Source organism: Cutaneotrichosporon cavernicola, assembly GCF_030864355.1.
Source record: "Cutaneotrichosporon cavernicola HIS019 DNA, chromosome: 6".
Classification (NCBI taxonomy): domain Eukaryota; kingdom Fungi; phylum Basidiomycota; class Tremellomycetes; order Trichosporonales; family Trichosporonaceae; genus Cutaneotrichosporon; species Cutaneotrichosporon cavernicola.
The window spans coordinates 646904-671914 of record NC_083398.1 but is presented as its reverse complement, the minus strand read 5'-3'; the positions used below and the strand labels follow the sequence as shown (position 1 = coordinate 671914).

At 58.7% G+C, this 25011-nt stretch overlaps 11 protein-coding genes across 11 annotated transcripts; 7 read left to right on the top strand and 4 right to left on the bottom strand.

The window, feature by feature from the left end:
- Positions 1-272: 272 nt before the first annotated feature.
- On the top strand, positions 273-1620 carry TPI1 (uncharacterized protein; the record flags this gene model as incomplete). The annotated part of the gene is made up of 4 exons (XM_060602706.1): positions 273-295; positions 485-570; positions 860-1226; positions 1344-1620. 4 exons carry the CDS (start codon positions 273-275, stop codon positions 1618-1620), a joined length of 753 nt encoding a protein of 250 aa, XP_060459073.1.
- A 205-nt stretch (positions 1621-1825) lies between these two features.
- Positions 1826-2249, bottom strand: CcaverHIS019_0602660 (uncharacterized protein; the record flags this gene model as incomplete). Its single annotated transcript, XM_060602705.1, has 2 exons — positions 1826-2016; positions 2183-2249. The coding sequence occupies 2 exons, from the start codon at positions 2247-2249 to the stop codon at positions 1826-1828; spliced, it is 258 nt and encodes an 85-aa protein (XP_060459072.1).
- A 512-nt stretch (positions 2250-2761) lies between these two features.
- CcaverHIS019_0602650 (uncharacterized protein) lies at positions 2762-3625 on the bottom strand (the record flags this gene model as incomplete). The annotated part of the gene is made up of 4 exons (XM_060602704.1): positions 2762-3208; positions 3279-3447; positions 3482-3566; positions 3598-3625. The coding sequence occupies 4 exons, from the start codon at positions 3623-3625 to the stop codon at positions 2762-2764; spliced, it is 729 nt and encodes a 242-aa protein (XP_060459071.1).
- Positions 3626-4814: 1189 nt separating this feature from the next.
- Positions 4815-6616, top strand: CcaverHIS019_0602640 (uncharacterized protein; the record flags this gene model as incomplete). The annotated part of the gene is made up of 8 exons (XM_060602703.1): positions 4815-4847; positions 5260-5285; positions 5361-5419; positions 5463-5510; positions 5545-5904; positions 6048-6391; positions 6426-6493; positions 6568-6616. The coding sequence occupies 8 exons, from the start codon at positions 4815-4817 to the stop codon at positions 6614-6616; spliced, it is 987 nt and encodes a 328-aa protein (XP_060459070.1).
- Positions 6617-8225: 1609 nt separating this feature from the next.
- On the top strand, positions 8226-9320 carry CcaverHIS019_0602630 (uncharacterized protein; the record flags this gene model as incomplete). Its single annotated transcript, XM_060602702.1, has 2 exons — positions 8226-8520; positions 8839-9320. 2 exons carry the CDS (start codon positions 8226-8228, stop codon positions 9318-9320), a joined length of 777 nt encoding a protein of 258 aa, XP_060459069.1.
- A 1208-nt stretch (positions 9321-10528) lies between these two features.
- On the top strand, positions 10529-11414 carry CcaverHIS019_0602620 (uncharacterized protein; the record flags this gene model as incomplete). The annotated part of the gene is made up of 2 exons (XM_060602701.1): positions 10529-10850; positions 10957-11414. 2 exons carry the CDS (start codon positions 10529-10531, stop codon positions 11412-11414), a joined length of 780 nt encoding a protein of 259 aa, XP_060459068.1.
- A 415-nt stretch (positions 11415-11829) lies between these two features.
- Positions 11830-12904, top strand: CcaverHIS019_0602610 (uncharacterized protein; the record flags this gene model as incomplete). The annotated part of the gene is made up of 5 exons (XM_060602699.1): positions 11830-11844; positions 11876-11892; positions 12383-12505; positions 12705-12808; positions 12867-12904. The coding sequence occupies 5 exons, from the start codon at positions 11830-11832 to the stop codon at positions 12902-12904; spliced, it is 297 nt and encodes a 98-aa protein (XP_060459067.1).
- A 191-nt stretch (positions 12905-13095) lies between these two features.
- On the bottom strand, positions 13096-15393 carry mlh1 (uncharacterized protein; the record flags this gene model as incomplete). Its single annotated transcript, XM_060602698.1, has 7 exons — positions 13096-13500; positions 13533-13686; positions 13719-14155; positions 14202-14449; positions 14486-15074; positions 15108-15245; positions 15304-15393. The coding sequence occupies 7 exons, from the start codon at positions 15391-15393 to the stop codon at positions 13096-13098; spliced, it is 2061 nt and encodes a 686-aa protein (XP_060459066.1).
- A 219-nt stretch (positions 15394-15612) lies between these two features.
- Positions 15613-16776, top strand: CcaverHIS019_0602590 (uncharacterized protein; the record flags this gene model as incomplete). Its single annotated transcript, XM_060602697.1, has 6 exons — positions 15613-15768; positions 15800-15855; positions 15888-16040; positions 16092-16219; positions 16256-16408; positions 16442-16776. 6 exons carry the CDS (start codon positions 15613-15615, stop codon positions 16774-16776), a joined length of 981 nt encoding a protein of 326 aa, XP_060459065.1.
- Positions 16777-17030: 254 nt separating this feature from the next.
- CcaverHIS019_0602580 (uncharacterized protein) lies at positions 17031-17953 on the bottom strand (the record flags this gene model as incomplete). The annotated part of the gene is made up of 3 exons (XM_060602696.1): positions 17031-17646; positions 17680-17799; positions 17835-17953. 3 exons carry the CDS (start codon positions 17951-17953, stop codon positions 17031-17033), a joined length of 855 nt encoding a protein of 284 aa, XP_060459064.1.
- A 1635-nt stretch (positions 17954-19588) lies between these two features.
- MOT1 (uncharacterized protein) lies at positions 19589-24925 on the top strand (the record flags this gene model as incomplete). The annotated part of the gene is made up of 2 exons (XM_060602695.1): positions 19589-24810; positions 24853-24925. 2 exons carry the CDS (start codon positions 19589-19591, stop codon positions 24923-24925), a joined length of 5295 nt encoding a protein of 1764 aa, XP_060459063.1.
- Positions 24926-25011: the final 86 nt, after the last annotated feature.

The following is a 25011-nucleotide window of genomic DNA, read 5'->3' as shown; positions in this document are numbered from 1 at the left end:
GTCAAGACCCGTGATTGGCTGAATAGGGTTAGAGCTTGGAGGATGGGGTATTGGGGGGGCGGTCAGACGGCACCCCGGACGTCATTCCAAGGTCAGCCGCGTCCTTCCTTCCCTCAGTACTGCGGCCTTGCTCTTCCGCCCACCGACAAGGCCAGCCAAGCCCAATCAATGCCACGATAGGATAATGTACCATGGCATCGTGGGTCTCAATGATTAGCTTACCTCTCTCTTAGCCACTCCACCACCACCCACACCACACACACTCTGATAAAATGGCACGCAAGTTCTTCGTTGGGTAAGTCGGCGATGGTGTGTCAAGCTGCATGCATGAGCCCAAGACGCAGCCGACTCCGGGCTGTTAGCCTGCTAGCCTGCTAGCCTCCAAGTCGATGTCGCTGTACAGCTGCAATTCAATTAATCGACTTGCTCCGCTGCGCCGTCCGTGCGCTGCTCATGACCTACGCCTACTCATGCTAATACCCAGCGGCAACTTTAAGATGAACGGGACGACGCAGGCGATCAAGGTCATTGTTGACGACCTCAACAACGCCCAGCTCGACGGCTCCACTGGTGAGTTGAGACTGAGTCCATTAGCCACGAGCGGTGATCAGACCCTCCGATGGCTTGAGCCATGTGCCGAGGTGGAGGACAGGGACCTTGTGTGGAGCCGAGGCTGTGCGCTCGCGACAACGCTCGCTTGGTCTGAAGCCAGCTCCATCACTAGCTCCTTGCTTCTTATCTTCCATCAGCTTCCCCCACTGCCAATCTCGTCCCACCCCCCTTCCCTACCCTTAGCTTTCCTCTCCTTTCGTCGCTGGTCTCCTCCACACCTCAGCGCAGTGAAGTGGCTAACACGCAGAGGTCATCATTGCTCCCCCCGCGATCCACCTCTGCAACGTGCTCAACACGGTCAAGCCGCCCGTCCAGGTGGCTGCCCAGAACGCGTACTTCAAGAACTCTGGCGCGTTCACCGGCGAGATCTCGCCCGAGCAGATCAAGGATGCCGGCGTCCCCTGGGTCATCCTCGGCCACTCGGAGCGCCGCTCGCTCTTCGGTGACACCGAGGAGGTCGTGGCCGACAAGGTCAAGGCTTCGCTTGCGGCCGGCCTCAAGGTCATTGCCTGCGTTGGCGAGACGCTCGAGGAGCGCGAGGCGGGTGTGACCAACGACGTGGTCCAGAAGCAGCTTGGTGCGATTGCCAAGGTGATCAACGAGAGCGACTGGAAGTGAGTATGATGAACACTGCGGAGCGGTGCGAGTGGGACGGGCTAGGAGGCAAGCTTCAGCTCGCGTACCCCGTCTCCTCCACCCGCACCTCGCGTCGCTGAATCCGCTGACAGCAGCAACATTGTCGTCGCGTACGAGCCCGTCTGGGCCATTGGCACCGGCAAGGTCGCGACCAAGGAGCAGGCGCAGGAGGTCCACCACGACCTTCGCAAGTGGCTCTCGTCGACTGTCTCGCCCGCTGTTGGCGACGCGACCCGCATCATCTACGGCGGCTCGGTCAACGCCAAGAACTGCGGTGACCTCGGTGCCGCCGCTGACATTGACGGTTTCCTCGTTGGCGGCGCATCGCTCAAGCCCGAGTTCATCGAGATTGCGCGCACCAAGAAGAACTGACTCAAGGCGCGGGTGTAGCCGAGCCAGTTGCTTGGGTGGGCTACAACCGCCCTTGAACACGAGGTACAAGAGGTACCCGAGGTAGAAGAATGCAACACTGCTAGCACTTCGACACATTTCATACTTGTTACTTTCTGCTTGGACATTCTATCTGCTTACGACATCTTATGATATCTCTAACGATCTAATGTCCTGAGTCTCGAGCCTAGCGATGCTGTCCACCACCCGGCCCGCCCTGCGGCCAGCGAGTCGGCTGAGGTGGAACCCAACTTGGGGGAGGGTTGGGAAATGGGTGGCGGCAGAACTTGCACGCCAGGCGGACGTACGAGTAAATGGTGGGCCCGACGGGGGTCACGGCGACCTGGTTGACCTGCTCCCAGACCGGCGCGCACCAGCCTGCTGTTAGAGGGGGGGGAAACAAGAGAGCGGGCAAAGAGGGATGGGACGAGCAGGGGTTGGAGAAGCGCGAGGCAAGCTGGAGAGGGGGAGGGAGGCAGACTCGGCAGATGGCAGAACCTAGCATGGGTGAGGGTGACAAGACGAGATCAAGCGAGCGACTCACCGCGCGTATTCTGTCCCTGGTTACCACCCGGACAAGCGCGGGTAAGCGCAACAGGCAGGGCTGGCATTTGTTGTAGTAGATCTCGAGGGCGTTGGGATTGACGAGGGCCGAGTGGAGGGGTGGAGGGGTGGAGCTGTGGATGTCCACCAGGACAATGGATATAACCGCCGCCGAGCGATGGCGGCTACAAAAGCGCACAACGCGAGCGTGCTCGCACGCTCGTGTCAAGGCGACTTTGACTGGCACACATTGTCCTCGCCATCACTCGGCTTTAGTCGTGCGTTGTCCGTTTCCGTTCCACATTCCGTTCCGCGTTCTTGTACTTTCGGACTAGGCTTGGTCAGAGTGCCTCTGATGGTCTTCCTGATCTTCTGAAGCCCAGACCGCACCCCATCTGCCATCTTCCCCTCCCCTCCTCCCCTCCACCCGCTCTCCCCTCCGCCCCTCCAACCCCCATCCCCTCCGCCCCTCCGGCCCGGCTCCCTCCCCCCCCCCCCCCCCTCCCGCTCAATGCTGAGATGTTGCATGCTCCCCTCTAGTTTGCGCCGCGCACCTCGCCGCATCACGGCTCGGCACCCCCTACCAAGCCCAGTCACTAGTCATCTTACGGCGCAACTTGCCATCCTCACGCACCATACCCGCCCCCCTAACCTGCCGAATCACCTTGGCGTCCTTGGCCGCCCGCTTCTCCTCCCAAGTCTTTCCTTCAGTGAGGATAAAGTGGATCCTCGCCCGCGGGTGGTGCTTGATACCCATCCGTCCGCGGCCCTTGATATCGAGACGCCCCTCCTTCTTCCCCTTGCTAACCCACGCCTCCTGGACGACGAGGCGGTCGCGCGACAGTCCGCGAGCAACAGCGTGATCCCTGGCAAAGGCGAGGGTCGACTTGACCCAGGTACGGGCGGCGCGCTTCTCGCTGAATTGAAGTTGGAGGACGGCTTCGTCGGCCGGCATGCCGGCTACGAGGCGGCCGATGTCGTTGAGCTTGCGGTGGGACATTTTGCGGGCGGCAGACTTGAAGCGGGTCTGGGGGTTAGCGGCGAGCGAAAGCCTGTAAAGGGGTAAAAAAGCCAACAGACTCGGCAACAGAACTCACGTCCTTGGGGGGAGGCCGCCGCTTTGCCTGAACAACTTCCTCCGTCTGCTCAACGGTCGTGTCGAATACGTTCCCCGTGTCCTCGGCTGGCGCCGTCTCCTCCTTATCCTTCATGTTACGACGCCAGCTCTCAGGAAGTCCAAACCCGATATTCTTAAACCACGAGGCGCTGTTGTTAGGGGATAGATAAAGGGTAGACATACTTGCGCGCAAACGCGACCTGCGGGGCGGGCGCGATGACCAGGGGCCGCGCGAGCGGGCGCGAAGGTCCAGAGAGCGAGTGCGCGACTGCCATCAGCTTTGTTGGTGTGGGACATACGGCTCAGCGCGCGCAGTGTCCTGGACATGGTGCTTGGTGTCGGAGTCGGAGGTCGGAGTGTTCGGAGAGCGATCAAGACACCCAACTTTCCAGGAGAGTGACTCGGAGGCAGATGGATCAAAAACCACATGGGTATTGACGTGTATCGTTATGGACGGAGATTAATTGACGTCCATCCCAGCGTGTCATTAAGCGATCAGCAGATCGCCCAAGTGGTTTGTGGTTTGCTCCCGAGATGTTGTAACTGCGCGACCAGTATGCTTTGACGCCTCAATGCCTCACAACGACGCGACAAGCAGCTACAATTCAATGAATCGTCTGTGTTTCATCTTTCTAGCAACAGGAAGGCAGGCAGCTCTGTCACCTTGACCCAAACAACAGCTCAAACATGCCAAACAAGACGCGGCCAAACATGTCTCACTTTGACAACTCGACTGCCACCTTTCAATGAGCCGAGATCAGGGCGGGAGGAGAAAACGCCAACCCGCGTTCCAGCACCTGGCGTCACAACGGCGGCTTTCTGCCATCTCCTTGCTACTAAGGTCTTTAACCCTCAGCACCGGAAAGCTTGGATTTCGCTTGGACCTTCGGGCGACCTGGATGTCTTGGAAAGAGGATATACACGCAACCCGCGTTAATAGTAGATGAGACAACCGCGTAGCGGATTGTAACATGATCTGAATTGTGTTGCGGGTGTGTGAAAGACCGATTGGTAGGCATGGTAGGATGAGACATAAATAACGGTGGTTAGAACATGGGGTGTCAGGGTCTTGAGCCAATGCGTGCCGCATGAAAGCAGAGTTGGAATAGGCGTCAAGCGTCAAGTCAGGTGCCTTGTAGCTCTCTATCACAACCGTCACTTCCCTAACTTTCCGCGGAAACACGTCGCTCACCGCAGGCCCCAGGAAAACCCTATACCTCACCCTGACAAACTTCCTGGCCCTTTATTCTACCCGATCACGCTCCGCTCACGCTCATAATCATAGATCGACACGCCTCTTCCTCACTCTCACTATCAAAGTCTTCCTTCAACCGATTCCATCTTCTCTCTTCACTCTTCACTCTCACTCTTCACCCTTCACCTTTCACCCCTCCCTCCTTCCTCCTTCAAACCTTTTTCTACGACATTTCCTATCCCCTCCCCCCGACTTTTCTTTCCAAACCACGGACCCCTCTACCACACCTCTCACCCCTCCTAACCACCCCAATCCTCCATCATGAGCGCCGACGAGAAGGACCGCGAGCACGACGTAAGTTGGACACGACTGTGGCTTGGACCTCCCCTCCGCGCTCTTATGGCTTTGGAAGCCGTCTCGGGTTTTGTCTTTGCTTGCTGCGCAGCGCTGCTTTCTCCACCACACGACGTGGCGAGTATGGCACTGGCTCAGAAGTCACGACCGTCCCACCAGTGCCAAGGAGTGGCGCGGTGCAGCTGTGATTCAACTTTGAATGTAGCAGCTACTCTTCAGCAACCTGAATGTAGCAGCGCAGGCAGCCGTCACATCTTAAGCATACGCGGACAGCTGTGCGACACGCAGAGTGTGCCGAGTGTGCCAAAGTGTGCTCGTTGCGGCTGGGGGAACCTGTACTCGACTACCCTCCTCACCACTACACACACCATTCCATCCTTCCCAATTCTCCAGACAAACTACTAACCCGCAGACCCGCACGCTTGAGAAGGCTGAGGAGTGAGTAGTCCATTGTAACGACCCCTCGGGCGGTTCCACGCCTCTACCGCTTCCTCCGGATGGACTAACCCCCAGGGGCGGCCAGACCGCAACTGGCCCTCAGCAAAAGAAAATCGTCATCCCGGGTGTTATCAGTAGGTATCACAGCTACAACGTCAAGAACCAAGCTGACCACAGTTATCCCCATCTGGATGGCCTGCTCTATCAGCGTCATTCTTTACAACAGTGCGTGCGCGCCAGCTGACCCACCTGACGACAGAATACGTCTTCACCAACCTCAATTTCCCATACCCCGTCTTCCTCACCACATGGCACCTGTTCTTCTCCGCCATTGCCACGCGCGTGCTGCAGCGTACCACGACGCTCGTCGATGGCGCCAAGGACATTGAGATGACCCGCGATCGCTGGATGAAGACTATCCTTCCTATCGGCGCCCTCTTCTCGGGCTCGCTTATCCTATCCAACTACGCCTACCTCACCCTCAGCGTCTCGTTCATCCAGATGCTCAAGGCGTTCAACCCCGTCGCCATCCTCCTCATTTCGTTCGCCTTCAAGATCCAGGAGCCCAACGGCCGCCTCATGGCTATTGTCCTGATGATCTCGGTTGGCTGCGCTATGGGTGAGTGTGGATTTCTGCTAAAAGCGGGACGACAGGGTGTCGGTGTGAGAAGCTGCGGGACGGTACGGACCCGAGACGGTTCCGATTGCATTCCCTGGCCGAGGGTTGCATTCCATACCTTGCGACTGCGTGCTAACCCACAGCCGCCTATGGCGAGCTCAACTTTGAGATGTTCGGCTTCATCTGCCAATGCGCTGCCATCGTCTTCGAGGCGTCGCGCCTTGTCATGATCCAGATCCTTCTCCACGGCCTCAAGATGGACCCCATTGTGTCGCTGCACTACTATGCCCCAGTGTGCGCCGCCATCAACCTCCTCATCATGCCCTTCATCGAAGGCCTTGAGCCTCTGTACAACCTCCACCGCGTCGGCATCCTCGTCCTCGTTTCGAACGCTGGTATCGCGTTTGCGCTCAACGTTGCTGCCGTGTTCCTCATCTCGGTCGGCTCAGGTCTCATCCTCACCCTCGCCGGTGTCCTCAAGGACATTGTGAGTATATTGAATAGACTTGAACTGACACCAGCTCCTTATCAGCGGGTCTGTTCTTGCCTTTGGGTCCGAGATTACTGCGCTGCAGGTCCTTGGTTACGGGTGAGTGGTTGCATGCGGCGCGTCGCGTGTGGCAGGTCGACATGTGCTATTTTGAGAGCCTGGCTAACGTGCAGAATCGCTCTTGGCGGTCTCGTTACCTTCAGGACCACTGGCGGCAAATAAAGCAGCCGAGGTTATGTTGGGCGCAGATAGTCGCCGTGATACAAGACGGGGCTGTCCGGGTGTCAACGCTGTCATCGGCCATGGCCGATGGCTTGCCATCTTCAGTGGGGCACTGTTGTGGATATAAAGAGATTGCTAGAGAGCAGAGGGCGGCGGCCCACCCCCCTCGTTGACTCATTTAGCCTGTCGTAGAACACTGTTTGCACGCTATCATGGTGTCTGGCTCGCTCGTGATCTCGGCGCTTGCACAAGTCCGCCTGCGGACATGATGTTGACAGGGTTATTTAAAGTTATGGTCTGCGGAACCGCGGACCGGCCTTAATGAATGTACCCGCGTCGCCGCGTGGGCCCCACGTGTGGAATGTGGTCAATGTATGAGAGTAATCGTTCATTGTAGTGAGTAGCCAGGTGCTGCAGCATGTCGTGCCTACACGGCCCCTTTAGAGATTTTGGCACGGTTCTTACTACGGTTTGCATGGTTTAGCCAGAGAGTTTTTTTTTTGGTTGAGAGCAGAGCTAGCAGAGCTGATGGTGGTGGTTGAGCAGGGTACGGGAGCTGATTACTGTTAATGCAGGCACAGGTCTCGATTAGGAACTTTTGGGCCCAAGGGCGTGGGAATATGGTGGCAAACTGGAACTTGAACTTGAACTTGAGACCTCTGCTCTGATAAGGCCAGTTTTGTGCATTGGCCTGTAAGCCTCTTGCTTGGCGCCTGGAGATTTGTACCGAGCCAACCTGGGCGGTTGCGGCGCTCCGAATTTCAAAACTCCCCCTTTTGTGCCCTTGATGGATATTGGATTGTGGGGCCAATAAATCCTTGGGTGGATCGGGTGACGGTATCGGCCGGATACCACGGCTGGTCGTGCCGGTGACTCCGGTTCAACTAGAGTGTCAACGCAACGGGGCCGGGCAAGGACGGAGGCAAATCGGGCCGCTGCGGACCATTGAACAATGACAGAGAGGTACGCCGTATCCGGGATGTGCCGGGATGTTACACTTGGAGCCTTGTGCTCATCATGGCTCGACCTTGGGGCCTGCTTAGTCCGCTTCTGCTCCCACAAGCCAGGCCAAGTGATGATGTATTGATATGTCTTTACTTTACCGCCACCTATCTTGATCATTTACACTTCTACACATCTCTACACCGCCACAACTTGCTCGCTATCGGCTAGATTCAGGTGAGTAGATTCGTTCAGCACGAGCATCACACAAGCGCGTCACATGATGCGATGGATACAGATTGAGAAGTAGGCGCTGCTCTACCTCTAGGCTCGCACTCGATCCAGCTCCATGACCCCACACGCCCCCCCGTAAGGACCGTGCTGATGCCGCCTACCCCCGAATATCCACAACCCACAACCTACTTCTCACTTGCCACTTGACTACTTGCCCTTCACCCTTTGATCCTTCGCTCCATTCCTCCATTCCTTTCCTCCTCAATCAATCAACCCCTCAACCTCTCTCTACACCGCTCTGCTCCGACATCTCGTCTTCCTACTCTCTACATTAACCCCTCTTCACTTGCATCAACAGACCAACCTCAACCCACCTCAACCGCCTCAACCTCAACACTCACACCCACACCCGCACCCTCAACCCACCTCAACCATGGCAGCCGCCGTCCAGTCCTCCACTTCGCTCGATGACGACCGCACCTCGCGCACCTCGCGCTACGAGCGACCCTACTGCTCCCCCCGCCTAGCCCGCTCCCGCTCCAGACCCCGCCCCGAGACTGTCAACGCTCCGACCCGCGAATTCGCCGCCGCCGTAGCGGACGTTGCAAGTCAGCGCAAGAGCCGCATGGTCGCAATGGGCATGTCCCCCGTCTCGCCGGGTGGACGCGAGCGCGACGCACTCGAGTTTGTCGTTGACGTGCCCGTATGGAGCCTCGGTAGTTTCTCTGGTGAGTCGTCATGGACCTAGGAGGCAGTGCGTGGATCTAGAGACCAGAACCAGATCGCTAAGTTGCCGACTGCTAGTTGCCGCTGGTCTACCTTGCGCCGCACTGGCGTAGGCGTTGGCGTTCACGCGACCGATAGTACGACACTGAGCGAGCCGTGCGCCCCCGGAGCCCCAGTGCCTCGATGCTTGCTTCTCACTCTCACCCCTTCCTTCCGCCAACTTCCCCCTCTTGTCTCTCACCTTCCACCACCACCTCCCCCTCCGCCTCCCCTGCCTCCTCTCCCAACCCATCCACACCCAACCTCACAGCTAACCCCAGACCTATCCACGATGCACGCATTGCGTGACACGACCCTCGCCCACGTCCACACCCTCATCGGCCACCTGGCCGACGCCCACGCCCTCACAGCCACATACCGTATTCTCGCCCGCCGGCCAGGTGGCTACGCGTGGGGCTCGATCCGCCTCGCCAGTTCGCTGCTTGACGGAGCGAATGCCCGTCCCTCGCGCCGCACATCATTCGTCAAGGCCGAACGCTCTGTTTCGCCTCGCAGCCCGTCGTTTGACTGTGCGTTCGCCAGCGACGAAGACGTCGCCGAGGAGCCGCAGCAGAAACCGCTCAAACCCACCCAAGCTACGCCAACCCTCGTGGCGGGATACCAGGCGGACCCGGAGGAGGACGACGACGACGAGGCAGACACTGACGCGCTTGTCCGCGCCCAAGTTGAAGCCCGTGGCTTGGTCGAAGGATCGGCGTTTGTGCTCTCGGTCAAGGAGCAGCTGACGCTCGTGTTGGTCTAGCTTGACATGGACTCTGTCGCTCTGTACCATCACTTGTACTGTACCGCCGCTTGTATATGCATGACTCGAGATGAGTGAGGCGGTGTGGCCTGGCGGGAGATGACTGTGATGGCGGGAGGATGAGGCATTGCCGCAGGATGAGGCATGGCGGGAGGATGACTGTGTCAGACTTGCCGCGCGTGGATCTATTGACAATCTACGTGTTTCTCACCAATTGAGTCTCAACCCTTTCACTGCCGCCGGCAATGTCCCGCTGTTCAAGGCGGTGAACGCGGATGTTTTCGGGATGGCGTATTTCCAAAATTCCAGTCTTTCTCATTCCGCTCGACATGGATCCATGGATTGTGGATTGATGGATCTGTGGATCAGTCTCACATCTCCGCCGTGGCCGGCGTTGGACGTCGGCGTTGTTTCTCATTGTCATGTTCGTCGCCGTCACTTGTCATGTTCGTCGCCACCACTCCCTCGTGCTTTCCTGCCTCTTCTATCTCTATCCCAGCCATGGCCACGATACACCGTGCTCGTCTCTCCTGGTTTGGTTCCAATGCTGTCATCCAAGTCAGCTACGAAGGGGTAGGTAGGCCAACTTGATCAGTTCGAACCGCCCGTCCGATCGCATCTACGCTTCGTCTCGGTCGACATCTGGCTATATCATATCTCGGAGCCATAGAGTGTACCAGTCCCAGTGGGCTCATGGCAAGGGTGGATCCACGCGACCACGCGACCACGCGACCACGCCACCACACGACCACGCCACCACACGACACGCGACAACGCCACAACGCGACAACGCGACTGACACTGACGACGATACAACAAACGGGGCCAGAACCTCTTCTTCCCCTTCCCTCGGCTTGGCCACCAAACCCTACCGGCCTGGCCAGCCCCTAACAAGATGTTTGGCGGGACGGACGGATCATCTGGGGAAGGGGTAGGGAAAAGGATTCAGCCGTCCAGGCACAAGACGCGTCGGTGTGAACTTGGTCCAGACCATGTTTGTGTGCATTGTACGTACTATACTCTGGAGTGACTGGGGGGATATGCTGGGGGGATATGCATGATTGTCGCTGCTTGTCATCCACCCACTTGTTCTTGTCCACCCCAACCTCAGCACGCGCCTCCTCACAGATTACAACACTACCACAACACGAACACGAAGACGAACTCGGAATACCGGGTTACTACCCACCCACCACCCACTAGCTCATATGGTCGTGATTGCGCCGCGGCAGGCGCCTGGTCAGCCTGCCAACCAGCAGCAACAGGGAGGCAATCAGACGCAGCAGCAAGGCAACCAGCAGCAGCAGCCAAACAACAACCAGCCGGGCAACGACAACAAACAGGGCAACAACAACAAGCAGGGCAACAACACCCCGACGCCCATCAACCAGGGCAACACTCCCGGCAAGCCCAACCCCACGCTCAACGATAACAAGGACAAGGAAGGGAATAAAGACCCAAAGACAGTGACCAAGGATGACAAGCCGACGCCGACTGCCGCGATCTCTGGCCTGCCGGGCACGCCTGTTTGTGAGTCTGCACTCCGTCCCACAAAGGGCGCCTTCCTCCTCGCAACAACCCTCCTTTGCCTTACCCCCCCCCCCCCCCCCCCCCCCCCCCCCCCCTCTCACACCAGTCCTCACCACATTCGACCCAAACTTTCCCACCGGCGTCTCCCACCGGCCGCTCAACGGCGGCGGCCGCGGCTACGTCGTGATCAAAGATCACCGCCTAGCCGACAACATGGCGCTCTTCGCCATCTGCCTCGCGGCCTTCTTCGCCTTCTTCTTTGCCTTTTTGAAAATCAACGCGTGGTCGGAACGTCGCGCCGAGAAAACAGCAGTCGACAACATGATCAACGACGAGACGCGCTGGGCCGAGAAGGTCGCGGACGAACCTCTCCCCCAACCCCTCTATCCACACCAGCACCAGCGCCTGTACCCGCCGTCTTCCCCGAACCCGACATATGCGACCCCCTCGCCAGCGAGTTCGCGATACGTCGCCGTCCCGGCCGACTCGCCGCCTGTTGGAGTGGGAGGATTCCGGCCACCCCGTCATCCTGTGCCGCCCTCCCGCCCCCGCCATAGTCCGTAGTCTTGAGAGCGTAGTCTGTAGAGCTGTACAGTAACGCATGGTCATGTATGATAGGATACCAGAGGAGAGTCGTGTTTTGAGGCACTGGAATGTCACTGGGTGATCACCCCACAGCACTGTCAGGTTATGGTTGTGTGACGCGTGGGGATTTGCCCCCGTGGCTGAACACCCTGGCGCGGCGGTGCCTAGCCAAACCCACCCTGGGAAGCCAGAAGCCATTAGGCGGCCAGGCGGGGGGAAACTGCGGGATGGACAGCTGCGCAACAAAACACAATCCCGCCACTTGGATCAGCGTCAAGCGTCTAAAACGCATTCCCACCACTCGTCACTCGTCACTCCTTCCACCTCGTCCTCCACTCCTCCACTCCTTCACTCCTACTCCTACTCCTCCTACTCCTCTCTTGTTCAACAAATCATGTCGGCAAAGGACGTATGTCTCTATCAAGCGTAGCTGACAACAGTACTACCACGGTGGCGGGTACGTGTCTTGTGCTCCAACGTATCCGTGTGCTTCTACTTGTCGTCACGTCGCGTCCCGTCACTCTGTCGGAGGAACTGATGTCGTGAGGCAAGGAGGTGGTGAGATGACGACTGGACTGGATGTGACGGACGACAGCTGATCGCGCGCGTCATTCATCCCGATTCCCGGCGCCATGTCCACGGACCGCCCAGCACGGGCAGTGGCGCGCGCACGGCTGCGCAACGCGCAGCAGACGCCCCACTGTTGGCCAGAGAGGCCAACAGCCCGCTGCACAGTTGCAGACGCGACGTCGGGAATCATGTCCGTCAAATGGGGCGCAGAGGCAGTTGGACCACTGCGGTCCGATCACTGCGGTCCGATCACTGCCGTCTAGTCGTCGCTTTGCCTCTCCAGTTTGCTCTCCTTGCTCAGCCTCTCTCCCTCTCCCGCTCACCCCATTCCTCCCCCCGGGCCCCAACATCCTCCCCCTTCTCACCACTAACCCCAGCCCCCCCAATGGCCAGTACGGCGCGCCCCCCGGCCAGGGCTACGGCCAGCCCCAGTACGGTCAGCCCCAGGGCGGATACTACCCCCCGCCCCCGCAGCAGAGCTACCAGCAGCCTGGCCAGTAGTGAGTGTGTCTGCTTTGGCGTGGTCGGTCACGGTTCAGATTTGTGATGGCAAGGGGCGGTGCAATGCCAAGACTGTTGGCTCCAGCATACCGTCATGAGCGCCGCCGACCCTTTGCTCTCCCGGTTACCCCTTTCATCTCACCATCTGCAATGTTATTCCGAACCGCTTCTGCGCCCTCCTTCTCCGGCTCACCCCAGCTACCCCCAGCCAGCGCCTCAGCCGGTCTACGTCCAGCAGCCCCCCCAGCAGAAGGACTCGGGCGGCGGCTGCTGCACCGCGTGCTGCGCGTGTCTTGCCGCAAGTGAGTACCGCCGTCTAGCGTCGCATGACTTGTATTCCCGCAAACGTGCTAACGCCAGCCATCTGCTGTTGCTGCGCCGGAGATATGCTCTTCTAAACCCCTTGCCTCGACTCTGTCCCCCTGTCCGTTGTTCCTCGCGTTTAATGCGTAGCTACTGTAGACTGTTCGATGATGATGATTGGCACTGTAGCTGCGAGTCCTTTTTGTTGCTGCCACGCCGGCATGGCGACACAGCACGTTGTGTACATGCGTATACATGCTCTATGGATACAAAGTGGAGAGAAGAGCTAACAACGCTCGAAAACACGGAAGAGGTCGGGGAGGTTGGCGACCTGGCTGACGTCGGTGGACATGGTCCGTGGCCACTGGGTCCGCCGGAAGGAGGGAAAGAGGACATGCTCGAGCTGCCAGGCCTGGTGCGCCGCCTCGTCTGGATCCTCTTCCTCGTCCTCATCAAAGGGCCGGGGGGAGTAGAAGAAGGCGATCTCGCGCAACACGCCCTCAAAACACTCCTTCTCGTCGTCCCAATCCACCCGCGTCGCGAGGCACAGAAGTAGATGTGGCAACCGGTCGAGGTTGGGCGTATACCCCTTGAGCAGGAGCGGCAATGAGCTGACCTTGCCGTCCGCAAGCGAGAGGGAAAAGTACTCGTCGACCATGTCGGCCTTTGACATGAGGAGAGCGGTGCATTTCTGAATCAGCGCCCCCCCGTAAACCAACTCACATCAACAACCTCGTCGACGCCAAGTCGGTGATCGGCCAGCGGCTCATCCTCTGCCGCTAAACGGAGGAGGTCTGACAGAGCCGGCGCAGGTTCGAGCTGCAAGCGACCCAGAGCACCGAATTGCCGCAATCCGAGCTGGTAAAAGTGTTCGTCACTGGGTTAGCGTTTTGATAGGATGGGGCTCACCCCATGGCAGCGTGGTTGACTAGTAGTAGTCGCGTCTGGTGCTGGATGAGGGCGAGACACATGACGCGATCGACAAGGCCGACGAAAGCGTGCTTGGCTATCGTCTCCGTCAGATCAGGACTGGCGCGCTTGTGCACGGCGCGCCGCAGTTCATCGATGGACGTAAACTCGCACACGCTCTCTCCGACCTCTTGGTCGTCCTTTGGAGCGTTCCACATTGGCGTTTCATCCACGAGTTGCACGTCGGCCGAGGGATCGACATTACGTCGCTTGGTTGGCCGTTCGTCGTATCCCGAAATCTGGGATGGGGCGACGACAGTTATCATCGAGTCGAGGGTACGGTTCGCAGGGTCCATGCGTACTTTGTAGTTTGGGGCTGGTTTTGGACGCGTCGCCGCATCGCGCTGGACAAACGTGTCGGCCCCAGGCAACAATGTCTGGCGTGAGCTCGCCAGTCAAGTTAGCTCTTGGTTCTTGGCTCACCTGTACGGTGAAGCTGCGGGAAGTGTTGGCATGCGCGAGGGCCTTGTCGACCGCACCGACGACCGCGTCAATCACCTCGTCCTCGCGCAGGAAGTGGACCTCGGACTTTGTGGGGTGGACATTGACGTCGACAGTCTTGGGGTCCAGTTCTAGGGAGAGGTAGACGAACGGTGAAGCTCCTTTGGCAAGGTAGGCGGTGTATAGTCCGTCAATGGCCTTTTTGATCTTGGAGCTGTCAACCAGGCGATCTGGGTTAGCCTTTTCTTTTTCTTTTTTAAACGCACTGTTGATGAACAAGAGCCATCCGCCTTTACGCGCCCAGTTGGAATTGGCATTACTAACCCACCCCCTAACCTTTGCTCCGAGATTGGGAAACTCGGTCTCGGGAACTTGCAACAACTCTGCCGCGAGGGCAGGTGTATACAGCAGTCCGATATTTGCTTTCGCATTACTCCCAGCTGGAGTGCTCACGTCGGCCAGAGCGCTGCCAGCCTTCTTGCATACCCATCCAGCGTGGGGATTATGCACCGCATACTTACTCACGACATCGAGGATCCGCGCATACTCGTCCGACGCGGACCGGAACGCCCGCCGCCTCAGAGGCATATTGTAAAACATGTCCTCGGCACTAACCGTCGTTCCGTCATTAGCGGCCGTCGGCCGCGGTTCACTCTTCAGTTCTCCATCCGAATACTGTGCCTTCCATCCACACGTATCCGTTTGAGTCTTGGTCACTACCTCCAGATGGGCACAGTACGAGATACTGGCCAGTGCCTCGCCGCGAAACCCATACGTCGCAATGGTCTGTAGATCCTCAAATGCCGCGAGTTTCGACGTCGCGTACCGCTCACACAGTAGGGCGAGGTCGGCGCGCTGTTGTTAGTTGTTGATGAATTTGGTATTCACATTGACGCCATGACCGTTGTCGGAGATTTGGAGGAGCTTGAGCCCTCCGTCCTTGACCGTCACTTTGATACTGGTCGATCCGGCATCGAGCGCATTCTCCACTAGTTCCTTGACGGCGTTCGAGGGGCGGTGGATAATCTGCGTGTCAATCCAGTAAACAAATTCGACTTGCTTCGGCAGCAGCAATACGGTTGACGACGTCGCTGGCCAGTTTGCGGATCGGGTTGGGGCGAGCTCGAGGGCCAGCGCCAGGGCCAGCGGGGCCAACGTCGCTGTCGACGTCCATTGCCAAGCTTGCTGGAACTAGCTGGTGGCGGGTGGAGTGGTGCTGAGGCAAAGTGACGCTGTGGCAAGCCAAAGTGACGTTGTGACAAGCCAAAGTGACGTTGACGTTCCAGACCGCCTCCACCACCTCCACCGTGTCTCGCCATTCTTCCGTTCCTACCTACTCCCCCTTTCCCACATCTCCACTTCTTCACTGTCGCCAACTTTGAACTCATTCACCATGCCGGCCATACCAGATCGGGGCCCTACTCCGCGCGGCCGACGTGAAGAGCCCGAACCCCGTCCTCGCGTCAAGCACTCGATGCGCAAGAGTCCTTACCTCGTTTCCCTAGTCCTTCTCCTCGCCGCCACTGCCCTCTCCCTCCTCCACATCTACGTGGGTCTCTAGTTTACCTCGCTAATTATAGACGGGCGACCTTGTGCGAGTCAAGATCCGCTCTCCCGCCCCCGCCTACGAGACAAAGTACGAAACCACCTCACCCCCACTGACTACAGGTACGGTCTTTTCCAGCGGTGCACACGTTTGCTCCTCGCAAAGCACCTGCAGCCTGCGCAGCCCCTGCTTGGCCCAGTTGTCGCCACCAACGAATACATCGACTGGAGCGCACCCAAGCGCGGACCATGGGAGTGCGACACCTTCCCCACCCGGTAAGCTGAGCGAGCGGCATTAAATCCCCACGCGCCGCCCACTAACCCCAGTTCCGAGTGCGCCAAATTCGGCGAACGTTTCTGCGTTCTTTGGAGTAGTGCGGGGTACGCCGCGCAGCTCGCACTTGTTCCGTGCTTTTTCGCCCTCGTGTCTCTCCTCTTCATCTTCCTCCACCGCGGTGAGCTCTCATGCCAAATAAAAACTGACATTGGAGGCCAACGCACAGCGCGCGCCTATGCCCGTAGGAAGCAATGGAAGCTCGTGTCTGGCGCAATGCTCGTGCACTGCATTATGCAGCTTGCGTCGGTGGGCCTTGTCGTGCACACGTTCTGGACCGACGAGCGCTTTGAGCGCGACGCACGTCTTGGTGAGATCCCTTCTGGGCCATAGTTGATTCCAGCACGCTCATTCTGGTTTGGCGTGGCGGCTGCCGTCGTCTCGGCCGTCGCATTCACCTTTTTAACTTTTACAGGCATGGCTGCGCGCCGTGGCGAGCCATGGGCTGCTGGGCGCTCGGCAAAGCAGGCACGCAGGCACAAGCGTACCAACTCTGGCCGCGTGGTCACCGTCCCAGAGGGCACACGTATCCTGCCTAGCCAGGTAGTCACTGTTGGCGAGGTCGTCGCTGCTGCCGAGCAGGACGCTGCCGAGATTGACGAGCACACGTCCCTCCTCCAGGCTACCAACCTCGGAGCCGCGGGCGGTGGCACGATGCGCGCGACTGACATGGCCTGACCCCGTGCCCGACTTTTGTAGCATATAGAGACTGACCGGCAAGCTATGATCATTGACGACTGTGCAGTGGCTCCTGTTCTAGAGGAGCAAGGACGTGGAGAGGGACACCGGATGAAGAGCGAGTAAGGGACAAGGGACTATTGTGCATCTCCTAGTACTGCAGCAGCAGAAAGCAAACCGAAAGTCCGGGCCGGGTTATCCTGGCTATGAAGGGTGGTATTAGAGTGATTTAAAGGCTCAAGATGAAGGCGAGCTTAGAAGAGGGTGGCGACACCAGCGACGAGGCCGACGAGGGCGGCGGGCGCAACGACGGCAATGGCACCCGAGCCGGCGGGCTTCGAGGCAGCGGCCGAAGCGGCGGCAGAGGAGCCCGACGAGTGGGCGCCCGAGCCAGAAGCCGCCGACGCCGAGGGCTTGGCGCCGGAAGCGCCAGCGGAGGCGGAACCCGAAGCGCCAGCGGAACCCGAGGCTTCGCTCGCACCAGCGCCCTGGGCGGCGGTGGCGGCGGCCTTGTCGGTAGCGGGCTGGAACGAGCCGGTAGCAGCGTCACCACCGCCAGTAGCGGTGAGAACGGGGGCCTGGTAACCAGCGGCGCCAGTGGGAGCCTGAACAAAGGTGCTAAAATCCTGGGCGGCGCCGGTAAAGTTCTGGGCGGCGCACGAGTTCTTGAGAGCCTCAAAGTCGGTGAGGCTAGTGCCACCGTTAGCGTTGGCCGTGTTGCAGCTAGCGCAGTTGAAGATGTTGGCAAGGTAACCGGCGTCGCACTGGCAAGCAACGTCGGCCGAGTCGCAAGTGTCAAAGGCACAAGCAAAGGCACAGCTCTTACGCTGGGCGGCGCAGTCGGTCTGGGTCGAGGTCAGGAGGGCGCCACTACTGTTAGTAATGTTTTTGATTGTGACATACAGAGCCGCGGCATTGTTCGAGCCGAGGCAGGTGGCACAGTCGGCCGCATCAGTGGGGTACGACTCGCAGAAGCAGCTGTAGATGGCCGTGCCGCCCGTGTACTGGTTCTCGCAGAGGAAGCTAGAGTTAGATAGGATTCTAGTGGGAGTACTCACGACGACTCGATGGTCTTGGCACACTGGGTGGCACAGGCCTTGGGGATGATCTTCCAGTCGGGAGCGGACTGGGCGTTTGCGAGGGCGAACAAGGTGGCAGCGAGCGTGATGGCGAGCATGATGAACGAGTGTGAGTTGATGGAAAGGAAGAAGTGTGTGGGCGACAACTTATTCATAGATTAATGGGGAACCGCGTCTCCACTGTCTTGACCTTCCCTTGACCCCACTCAGGCCATGCATTGTAGGATAGACAGGGAAAAGTAAAGGACTGTTAGGATATGTCTGAACTGAACAGTGAGATCGTGAGAGCAAGAGCAGGAGAGCGGGAGAGAGCGGGAGAACAGGAGAGCTGAACGGTGAGTATTTGGGTCAAGCCGTTAAGGCCGTTAAACAAGTTCGAGAATTGCAAGTGGGCGTGCCTCAGGATATTCCTCAATAGGTCAGGAGGCTGAGGAATATGGTTTCTCGCCTCCTCGCCTCCTTCCCTCTTCAATTCAATCAATGAATTGATTTCCCAATGCGTCCAACCTGTCGGTCACACTCAACAGCTCTGCAGAGTTCTATTCAAACGCAATGTTTGAGAGGGCAATGCTGTTTTGAGTTTACTTTTGATCGGGTCATCCAAAGTGGAAGCATTAGATAAACACAAACCTGCTGGGTTCCAAAGATTTGGGTAGAGCTTGGTCCTGAACTTGAGCACTGATCATGTTGAGGCAAGAGGCAAGGGGCAATGGGTATGTGGTAACGGTTGGACGATCTAATGACCTGAAGGATGGATCTGGGATGGGATTCATACTTTACTCGGATACGCTTACGCATTGGTCTCTTTAAAAGGATCTTGATAAACGCGTTGGATAGTAGAATGATCCGTGCCACCGAACAAGTCATTGGATCATTGGTAAGGGGGTTTGTGCTTTAGAGGGCCAGAATCAGGTAAAATCCCATCGCAAGGACAAAAACCGGCTTCAATTGTCTGTGCTCAGATTCAAAGGAGCTTTTTCCCTCTACGCCTCCCGACGCCACCGGTTTGCTGGGCCTGGCTTTGCGTCTAAACATTACAGAATTCCGCACTTGCTCCAGAGCCGAGGCGTATTCCTTTTCCTCATACTAGATTGCTCGGCTTACTGGTCAGCTCGTCAGCTTGTCAGCCTGTCAGTATACAATCTGGGCCAGGGGCTGGGACGGGGCAACCCCGAGCCTCAGCAGCCCTCTGCAGCCGTCTGTGGTCCGCCGCACACGTGCTTCATCTCCAGCCAGCAGCAGCCGGATCGCGTGTCGTCACCGTGATTATGGTATTTGAAGAGGACGCGTCTTGACAGCTTGGCAGAACGCAGATCCGCAGAAACGTGGTATATGGATGGTTGGAATGCACACGTAAGCGTTGAGGCAAAGCATAGTTGGTAGACTCATCATAACACATTCGCCTCAATATAAACACCGCGGTGATATGGTATTCGCGCAACTTGATTTACCAAGTGGTGAGGAATTTTTGGTTCCGGGTTAGTAAAGTTGTTTTGGGTGGGATAGTTGTATACCTTGTTCAGGCACGATGCAAGGTCAAAGGGGTAAGCCACTGTAGATATAATTCGATTCAAAGGCTTTGATAACCCACCTTCCTCCTCCCCTCACACCCCATTCCATCCTCCCTCAAACCCTCCACCACACCACCAGTTTATTACCTCCACCCTATACACTTGGACCCAACTCAAGGGTGGAGGTAGTCCACCCACTAGAATTCCTTAGACAATTAAACAATGTCCAAACTCATCCTCCTACTAGATACTGGTACATCCACCCTCGTTCGACGAACAGCAGCAAAGCAGCTAGCAGACGTCGCACTCAAAACCTTTACTCAACTCCCCCAAGATGACGCATGGCCAGACGCCCTCGAAACCATCGCCAAACTCATCCCACTCCTCCGCTCCCGCTCCTCCGAAACCCGCAATGCAGCAGCTTACGCCCTCGGTCTCGTCGCTCAAGCTCTCCCAGATTGGCAAGGCAACCCACCCGACGAACCCGTTCCTATAACTGGCGCCGACACTCCTTTTGACGTCGCATACACCGTCGCGTCGAATGACCCATTACTCGCGTCAGCAGGGAGGGAATACGTCGCCAAACCTGGCAGGGGCGACCGCCTCAAGAGCCGTAAGGCCATGATGAGTGTTGCAGGGCTCGGCGGCGGACTCGACATGGGTAGCGAGATGGACAAGGTACTCGACGACGCCGATGACAAGGACGGTGTAACTTCGGGCCCACCAACACCAGCTCCGCCACCCGAAAATGTCTTTGAGGGCCTCTCGGCGCGTCAGATTGCCATGATCAAACGCAAAAAGGGAAATAACATTGTCGAGGAAGCCAACAAGATGAGGCGGTTGAATCACAAGAACGACGCCGGGTCACAAGATACAACCCCAAAGAGCACACCCAAGACGACACCACAAGCAACACCTCCACCCGAGGTCAAGACCGAGCCCGAGGATATCAAGCCCGACATCAAACAAGAAGCCGTGATCATCGACCCGGGAAAGAAGGGCGGCGCTGTCGAACCCACCGACGCAAAAGTGCTCACTCTCGATGCACATGGACATAGCCCTTGGTCGGCCGTAGTCGTCGAGCTCGCCAAGGCGCTGACAGATCCGGCATGGGAAGCGAGGCATGGCGCTGCCCTCGGTATTATGGAGGTCGTACGCGGTACCGGCACCACCCTCGGCGCTGGATACCCCGGTTTCTGCCTCGCACTCGCCCGTCGCCTCCTCTCGCTCCTCGCGCTCGACCGCTTTGGCGACTTTCTCGGCGACACGGTTATGGCACCCGTGCGCGAAACGGCTGGCCAGGCGCTGGGCGTGCTCTTTCGCCACCAGAGCGATCCCGAGAGCGCCGAGGTCCACAACGCACTCGTGGCCATGGTTAACCAGCCGTGGGCCAAGCGGGGCAAGGAAGCTGAGGGTCGTCCGCGCGGCGACAAGTTTGCTTGGGAGTTGCGCCACGCCGGGTTGCTTGGTCTCAAGTACGAGGTCGCGTTACGCGACCCAACGCTGATTGTGCACGACGTCGTGGCATGCGCAATCCTCGCTCTCCGTGACCAGGACGACGACATCCGTTCGGTCGCCGCGTCGGCGCTCCTCCCCATCACGTCCACCCTCGTGACCATACCTGAACTGCCTGCGATAGTTGAGACGCTCTGGAACTGCCTCGGTGAAGGTACTGACGAGCTAGGCAGCAGCACTGCAACCGTCATGGACCTCCTCGGCGCCATGTTGCAGTACGACGAGGTCATCACGCTTATGGCGCAGAGCACCGACAGTCATGCCCTCATCTCGCGCATCTACTCGTTCATCCGACACCCGATTGCGACAGTCCGCCTGGCAGTCGTCAAGGCGCTGCTCGTCTTACTCTCGGTTCCCGCGCTACCGCGCGACTGGGTACGCCCAGATGTCCTCTCGCTCCTGTACCAGAACCTCGTACTCGAGGACCGTGCCGAGATCCGCGACGTCACGTTCCAAGCGTTCGCGACGGCCGTTGCCAACATTGACCTCGACGCGACCGTCGGCCCCAACATTGAGGACTGGTACGCGATCGTCATGACGCCCGTCGGCACCCCGCTCGACCAAGCGTTATTCTTTGGCCAGCGTCCGCGTGGACACGACGTCGACAAGGCCATGTTCGCGGGCGATATGGGTCTCGTGTCCACCGACACGGTGCTCGAGACCCGCATCGCCGCGGCCAAGGCTCTCGCTCTCCTCCGACGCTACCAGCACGGCTTTGACGACGTATCCCTCATTAAGCAATATCTCTCAAGCGTGTGCGCGCATCAGATCTTCATTGGTGCGACAATCGTCCGCGAGTGGGCTTTCGACAACCAGGAGTCGGCCCGCGCGTCCGGCATTGACGCCAACGTCCTACCGCTCCTCGCCACCAAGGCAACGTACACCGAGATGTCGACAATGCTCACGCGTGTGCATGCCGAGGTGCGCGGTCTTTTCACCGCATTCACCACTGAGGGCAAAATCAAGAAGGACCGCATCCCCGATCTCCCGAGCCACATCGACCCCCTGGGCGGTGCCAGTGCGTTCACTCTCGACACAGCGCGCCGCGCAGTCGGACCGACGTTTGAGGCTCTCGCTAGCCTCGTCAAGGCCAAGGCTGCGCTTGCCAACCTGCGCGACCGCCAGAGGAAGGTGCTCGCGAGCGTCGGCTACTTTGGCGCGATGAAGGAGCGTCTCGACGTGCAGGTGTCTGCCAGCGTCGCTGGCGCGCTCATCACCCTGGGGACTATGCCACCAAAGCTTGGGCCCGTCGTCAAGGCGGTCATGGACGCAATCAAGAAGGAGGAGTCGGAGCTGTTGCAGACGCGCGCGGCTGAGTCGGTCGGCGCACTCATCGCATTCTGCTGCTCACCCAACTTCTCGCTCCCTGTCAACCCGACCGACAAGGTGCTCAAGAACCTCTTCACCTTTCTCAACTCGGACGTCAGCGTCACACCTGTCTTTTCGACTGACACGGACGGCATCCTCAGTCTCAAGGATGCCCCAGTGCCCCATCAGACCAAGAAGGGTGCGATTGCCGCCGCCGAAGAGACGGAGGAACAGATTGCTGCGCGGATCATGCGCCGTGGTGCCCTCGGTGCGCTTGGTGCCGTCGCACGCCGCTTCGGTCACACGCTGTTCAACTCCGTGCCCAAGTTCTGGGAGGGCATCAGCGCCGCGCTACAACTGGCGGACACGGACGTCACAATTCTCGACGCGCGCCTTGCCGAGCCAAACAAGGGTCAGGACCTCATCGACACCCTCACGTCGCTGCGCCTCGTCGCACCCGAGCTCGATACCGGAGTACACAGCCAGGTTGTCAGCCTGTTCCCTGCGCTCATTATCGCGTTGCAGTCGTCGTTCACCGTTATCCGCAACGCGGCTGCGCGCACCATTGCGGCGCTGTGCGATGTGGCCACCGAGGAGGCGATGCGGACTGTCGTCGACGACATTGTGCCGCTCGTGGGTGACGCCGGGCGTGTGCCGTCTCGCCAGGGCGCAGTCGAGGCCATCCACCACATCATCAAGCTCCTCGAAATAAAGGCGCTGCCGTACGTGCTGTTCCTGATAGTGCCGATCCTGGGTCGCATGAGCGACAGCGACGAGAGTGTCCGCCTTCTCTCGACGAGCACGTTTGCGTCGCTCGTCAAGATGGTCCCGCTCGAGGCGGGCATTCCCGACCCACCCGGTTTTAGCCCCGAGCTGCTCGCCAAGCGCGATGAGGAGCGTCGCTTCCTCGCGCAGTTACTCGATGGCTCGCGTGCCGAACAATACGCCGTCCCAATCGAGATCAAGGCCGACCTCCGCCAGTACCAGAAGGACGGCGTAAGCTGGCTCGCCTTCCTCGCCAAGTACCAACTGCACGGCATTCTGTGCGACGACATGGGTCTCGGCAAGTCTCTGCAAACGATTTGCATTGTCGGCTCCAAGATCCACGAGCGCAAGATGCGGTACAAGGAGACGCGGGGCGTCGACGCTGCGCATCTCCCGTCGCTCATCGTCTGCCCTCCCACTCTCACAGGACACTGGTACCACGAAATACGCAAGTTTACTTCTGAACTCTCCGCGATCCAGTACGTCGGTAACGCGAACCAGCGTGCCGCTTTGCGGCCCACGCTCAACCGCTACGATGTGGTCATCACGTCGTACGAGAGTGTGCGCAACGACATTGCCGACCTGTCCCGCGTCAACTTCCTCTACGCGGTCTTAGACGAGGGTCACGTCATCAAGAATCCCAAGACCAAGCTCACGCAGGCGGTCAAGCAGCTGCGCGCACAGCACCGCCTCCTCCTCTCGGGCACGCCGATCCAGAACAACGTGCTCGAGCTGTGGTCGCTTTTCGACTATCTCATGCCGGGATTCTTGGGGAGCGAGCGCGCATTCAATGACCGCTTCAGCAAGCCGATTCTCGCAGACCGGGACGGCAAGGCGACGCCAAAGGAGCGCGAAGCAGCTGCATCCGCTCTCGAGGCGTTACATAAGCAGGTACTTCCCTTCCTTCTCCGTCGCCTCAAGGAGGACGTGCTCAACGACCTCCCACCCAAGATCATCCAGGACTACTACTGCGAACTCTCGGATGTCCAGAAGGCGCTTTACGATGAGTTTTCGCGCTCGCGTGCCGCCGAAGAGGCGGGCGAGTTCGTATCCGCCGACGGGGGGTCGGGACAGCAACATGTCTTCCAGAGCCTCCAGTACCTGCGCAAGCTGTGCAACCATCCTGCACTGGTCATTGGCAACGACGAGCATGCCAAGGCGACCGTCAAGCGCAAGGTAGGCGCGATGCCGGCCATGAGCGACCTGTCACAGGCGCCCAAGCTCGAGGCACTCAAGCAGCTCCTTACAGACGCGGGGATCGGTGCTGGCACCTCATCAGTCGGCGATCGCCTCGACGGCTCGGGGCCGTTTACGGGCGGCCACCGCGTCCTCATCTTCTGCCAGCTGCGCCCGATGCTCGACATTATCGAGCGCGACCTCTTCCGCTCCCACATGCCCTCTGTCACGTACATGCGTATGGACGGAGGCACTGATCCGCGCAAGCGCCACGCCATTGTCGAGACATTCAACGCCGACCCTAAGATCGACGTACTCCTCCTCACCACTAGTGTCGGTGGTCTAGGCCTCAACCTGACTGGCGCAGACACTGTCATCTTTGTCGACCACGACTGGAACCCCATGAAAGACTTACAGGCCATGGACCGTGCGCACCGTCTGGGCCAGAAGAAGGTCGTCAACGTTTACCGCCTCATCACGCGCGGTACTCTGGAAGAGAAGATTATGGGCTTGCAGCGCTTCAAGCTCAACATAGCCAGCAGTGTTGTGACGCAACAGAACGCCGGCCTCGGCAGCATGAACACGGGCGAGGTGCTCGATCTCTTCAAGGTCTCTGCCGAGGGCGAGGCTCCCAAGGCCTCGAAACCCGCTGGCGCCGGCCTTTCCAAAATGCTCGAGGGGTGAGTTTGTTTTGGTTTGCATTAGCAGAGACTGACGCCAAGACTCGACGACCTGCCTCCCGACGACGAGTATGCCGAGCTGTCGATGGACAACTTCCTCGCCAAGAACGCCTAGACTACATCTTTCACTGCATTTCCCCTCCCAATAGCATCTGTGTCCATAGTCATTTTTATAGCATGCATAGCGCGAAGCGCGGGTAT